The sequence below is a fragment of the Kryptolebias marmoratus genome, linkage group LG9, assembly GCF_001649575.2.
Source record: "Kryptolebias marmoratus isolate JLee-2015 linkage group LG9, ASM164957v2, whole genome shotgun sequence".
In the NCBI taxonomy this organism is placed as follows: Eukaryota; Metazoa; Chordata; class Actinopteri; order Cyprinodontiformes; family Rivulidae; genus Kryptolebias; species Kryptolebias marmoratus.
Window position 1 is genome coordinate 29,663,866 of NC_051438.1, and position 5,000 is coordinate 29,668,865.

At 46.7% G+C, this 5,000-nt stretch overlaps 1 protein-coding gene across 8 annotated transcripts in view; it reads right to left on the bottom strand.

Annotated features, from left to right (window-relative positions):
* tbc1d2 (TBC1 domain family, member 2) overlaps nt 1-5,000 on the bottom strand; it is a 16,609-nt gene that overhangs the window by 9,342 nt on the left and 2,267 nt on the right. For 3 of the 8 annotated variants that reach the window (XM_017441647.3, XM_017441646.3, XM_017441642.3), the window contains exons 1-3: nt 3,312-3,562; nt 1,330-2,411; nt 692-809 (exon numbers count right to left, since the gene is read on the bottom strand). In XM_017441647.3, the coding sequence (XP_017297136.1) occupies nt 692-809; nt 1,330-2,334 (1,123 nt within the window). In that variant the 5' untranslated portion in view covers nt 2,335-2,411; nt 3,312-3,562. The other 5 variants (XM_025002973.2, XM_025002972.2, XM_017441645.3 and 2 more) reach the window with 5 other exon arrangements.

The window sequence follows — 5,000 nt, forward strand, 5'->3', positions numbered from 1 at the left end:
CCCCACCCCCCCACCACCAAACACTTTAACACAGAAGTTATTAAAAACTGAAACCATCTGAAGTAAAAGTGGAGGTAATGCTCCATGAAGTTTCTCCACCAACAGGAAGTGATGAACGGATCACATCCTGCTGCTGCGCCCTTCATCACACTGATCAAAGCCTGCTTCCTGTTGTCACCATGGAACGCCACGGATCATGGCGAGTTATTGTTCTGCCTCACAGCGAACAGAAGGAACCACCTGACAGGAGCAGCGTGCCGGGCTGGGAGCTGGACAGGAAACAGCTCAGCAGAACAACATCACTTCAAACATGTAACTCAATCTAAAATGTGTGAAAACATGGAGGTGTTTTAGCTCCGTACAGGCAAGGATGAGGATGAAACAGCTGCCTGCAGTAAAAGCTCGTTTCTGATACTCCGTCAGACTCATTTTCTCTAATTACTCGAGTGTTTCAGGGAACAGTGAGTCAGAGCCGCTCCCTCTCTGAAGGAAGGATTTCTCAACTCCCCCTGGTAGGAGGAGAAGGGGAGGTGAACCAAACGTTTCCAAAACAAGCCTCACCGAGATGTGAGCAAGTCTGACAGATTTCACACAACCAGACTGAAAGATTCCAGCTCAGAGAGTGACCGGTTCAACTACCACCATCAGAGTTTAACCGTCGTCAGATCAGTTTTAATCAACCGTTTCTCACCTGACATGTTGTTGTTGTTGTTGTTTGTTTGGTCCGTACAGGTAGACGTCTGTCGGTGCTGCCAGCGCTTTACCTGCAGCTGCTGCAGCCAATAGAGCATCAGCTCCTGGGTCACAGCCTGCAGGGGGGGAGGGGCACAAATATTCACGGTTTCATCCAGAAGTTGTTGTTGTTAAAAGAGAAAAAGCATCAAAGTTCAGTAAATAATCCATGTTTACAGGGTCAGTTTAAAAAGATCATGTTTCACTCAAATCTGCTTCTAAAAACTTTTATTTTCTGACATTAAAGTTTTATTTTCACTTTATTCTGATCCTTTAAACGAGCTCCAACTGTCTGTAACCAATCAGAGCAGAGCTGAACCCAAACCTCCTTAAAGTCGGACTCTTATGGGTCGGTACCGGTTCCAACCTTTCTCCTGCCAGGTGCCGACCCGACTTTTTCATCTTACCTGTTCTGGTGCTGGATTCTGGTTTTAGCTGCTACATGGATCCACACAAGAACTCGGGTTTTATTTGAGGTCCTTCATAAAAAACAGAACTTTTTTTGGATCTGGATTTCTGGAGCCTGATGCAGAGTTTTGTTAAATCAGCAGAATTTTGGCACCAATGGGCTCCCATACACCGGACTGGACCTCTTACCTTGAGGATGAAGGTGCGTTCAGATGTTTTGATGTGGAAGGTGCCCTTCTCGGCCTTCAGCGGGTAGGTGAAGGTGGCGCCGCTCAGGTCGACCCGGCCCAGCGGCGTCACATCCTGCGGCGTGCGGTAATAAAACAGCTGGTTCTTCTTCTCCTCGTAGGTGAACCAGCGCTGCTTCCAGGTCCTCAGAGGCCCCGCCTGCTTCAGCAGGTAGCCACACAGTTTGGGCTCGCCTGAAGAAGACGTGGGAGGGCGGGGCCTCACCTGCTCACAGAACACCTCAATGGTGAGGGGTGGAGCCTGTAGGTCTGCAGGAGGAGGAGTCTGTTGGAGGTCCTGCAGGGGTTTGGACACCTTCACCCCTGCAGTTCGATCCTCGGAGGGAGGAGGAGGTTCTTCAGCTTCCTGGTCTGTGTGGTTTTGGTGGTTCTGAAGGGGACTTGGTTCTTGTTGAGGTTCTGCAGGATCTCCTTTGTTCCTCTGATGAGAACAAAGCAGATCTGGTTTTGTTGGCTCGAGTTTTGGAGAATAAGGTTTTTCAGTCAGTTCTGTCTGTCCAGAATCAGGATCAGGTTCACTTAGTTCTGGTTTAACTGGACCGGCATTTTTCGGTTCTGGTTGATCTGGGATTGGCTCATCTTTTGAAGAACCCTCAGAATCTTCAGAACCCCGAAGGTCTGGAGTTTCTGCTGGACTCTGGTGGTTCTGACATCTGGATGGACCGACAGAGTCTCTGCCGTGCTGGTTCTCCTCCTGGTTCTTTGGATCCTGGCCCTGGTTCTCCTCCTGGTTCTTTGGATCCTGGCCCTGGTTCACCTCCTGGTTCTTTGGATCCTGGCCCTGGTTCACCTCCTGGTTCTTTGGATCCTGGCCCTGGTTCTCCTCCAGGTTCTTTGGATCCTGGCCCTGGTTCTCCTCCCGGAGCAGCGCCTCCTCATCAGCGGTAGCAGGAAGTGGTCCAGACGAGGCAGCGCTGGGATTTCCTGCCGCGGTGCTTCCACTCATCCTGCTGAAGAAAGAAAAGCAGGAAGACGGAGAGAACGACCCGGTTCAGACTGTCGGACCTTCGTTTGGTTCTGATTCTGAGGAAAAAGAAAAGTAAAGACAACAATCACCTGAAGCTTACAGAACCGTCGTTTTGTCCACTTTATCTGAACCTTTTTCTGCCTCCTAAAACCAGAACCCGGTGGTCCGGTTTTATCTGATCCTGTTCTGTTAGAACTGAACCTCTCAGTTAAAAGAACCGGAACCAGCGGACCTCCTAAGCAGGAAGCTCCGCCCACATCGCTCTGATTAAATGCTGCTGGGCTTTTACTGGAGATTATTTTTACGGAGCATCAGAGAAGCTCTAAAAACCTTTAAAACATAGAGAATAAAGTTTTATTTTTAGTTCCTGAAAGCTTCAAACTGTTTTATTTTCTAAACTTTTATTTCTTTTATTTAAACTGCAGCTCATGTTTTATTATTTAATAAAATATTTCCACCGGATTGTTTTTCGCTGTTAGACTTTCTACTGTTTACTTTAAATGACTAATTATTTTATTTTCCTAATTTCTCTTTTTATTTCAGCAGTTTGACACAAAATATAGGAATATAAATGTTTTTGTTCATTTCGTGTTTTTCTGGGACTCAATGGAATTGAATTTGTTTGTAAAACATTTCTTAGAATAAAAGTTAATTAAATTAATTAAAATTAAAATAATTCGTGTTTCCTCCAACTTACTGCTGCTGAAAACTGATCAGGAAACATTTCAACAATAAAACTGATTCAAACAGAAACAATTATTGATTTCAGTGCCAGGTTCTGGACGGGTCACAGAATCCAACAGAACACCTGCGGCTCTGACCGGAAGTCAGGAAACACTTTGTTGGGCCTCTCCTGCAGTGACCCTCTGACCTCTAACCCCTGACCTTTAACCTGAAGTAAGAGACGGAGCTGCGTAGGTTCTGTGGTTCTGTAAAGTTCTGTGTTGTGAAATTACCTGACGGGGCGGGGCCTGAACGCACCTGGCGGGTCTGGTCCTGTTTGATTGGCAGCTGAGAGAAGAAAGAAACAAACAAACAGTCCGTAGCTGCGCGAGCTTCTTCTCACTTTTGTTGTTGTTTACTTGTTGTTCTCTTCTTCTGCTCCGGGTCCTCCTGCCGGTTCGGTTCGGTTCGGTTCCTGTCCTCTCAGCTCCACACTCTATCAGCCGCAAAACTCACAACTTCCGCTTTTCACACCAAGACCCAGCCGTGACGTCAGAGCGGGTTTAAGGCGTGAGACGGGGTCACGTGACAGCTTGAAAACTGGATTTTATTTGATTTTATTTACTAAAATCTTTGAACAGTTTGCAGCTACTGCTCCTTGTTTGTTTGTAATTTGGTTTGTTAATAAATCAAACTGATATTAAACAATAACTTAAATATGGTAATAGTTTGTTAAAGTTATGAATAAATGAATAAACTCTGGATGTCCCTGCAGTCTCTGTTAAATTCTTGAGTTTGTCTCCATCTGAAGGACAAAAAAAACCTTTTATCACCAAATCTTACTTTTTTTTTAAAGCTCCTTAAAGCACCAAGGTGCTGCACAATAAAACAAACAAGCAGAGGTCAAAGGTTAAAAAACGCATAAAGCTGCTGTGTTTGAAAGATTAATTTCACTCTCAGGTTTGGGATGTTTGTCTCAGAAGAGAGGGCGGTTCTGGTTCCACCGGGTGTGAGCCCGGCAGAGGAGAGGAATGGCTCAGTTCAGTGAGGATGACTCCTCAGCTTCCTCTCAGCGAAGACCAGAAGACCAGAAGACCAGAAGACCAGAAGAAGCATCACTGCAGCGCACAACCACAGCTGAGCGGGTCTGAACTTTCAAATAGTCCAATGAAATGGAAGAACCTTCCTCTGATCCAGCCAGAGTGTGTCCAGGTACAGATGTCACAGATACATGTGGTTAATGTGATTCTCTGAGAAACCAGCAGGGGGCAGCAGAGCCCCGCGACTTCCTGCAGAGTGTTTGTCAAACCCAACAGGTTGTTGAGTCAATAAGAACTAAAACAACAAAACTAAATCCTAAAAACACAAAACAATCTTTCTGGTGTCCAGAAAACTGCATTCAGAAGATTTTAAAAGGCCAGATCCACAGGCAGCCTGTCAGAAAGAAAGTCCAGTAAGAGGTTCTCCTTCAGGTCTCAGTCACCTGTGCACATTTGTTTGGTGACAAAAGAAGATGTCCTCTGCAGGCCCCCGTAGCTCAGTGAAGCAGAGAAAAACGAATTAAATGTGAAAAGCTTCCAACAGGAACAGAAGCCAAACAAAGAGGATGGATTTCAGAGAGAAGACTCAACACTCCTAAATCAGTTAGTCCTGATCCGGTCCTGACCCCTGATCTGCTCATCCGGCCTTTGAAGAACACACTTCAGGGAACCGGGGGGGATCAGGAAAACTGATCGGGCCAAATGTTCCTCTGTTAAGTGACAAAATGCCCTGAGGTGATTCAGCTCAAACACACAGCTGGACGAGGTGGAAACAGTCCGGACTCTGTGGTGTCAGGACATCTGCACGAGCAGCACCATCTGACCGGACCCCCTCTGACTGACCGGACCCCCTCTGACTGACCGGACCCCCTCTACCTGACCGGATCCCCACTGACTGACCGGACCCCCTCTACCTGACCGGACCCCCTCTGACTGACCGGA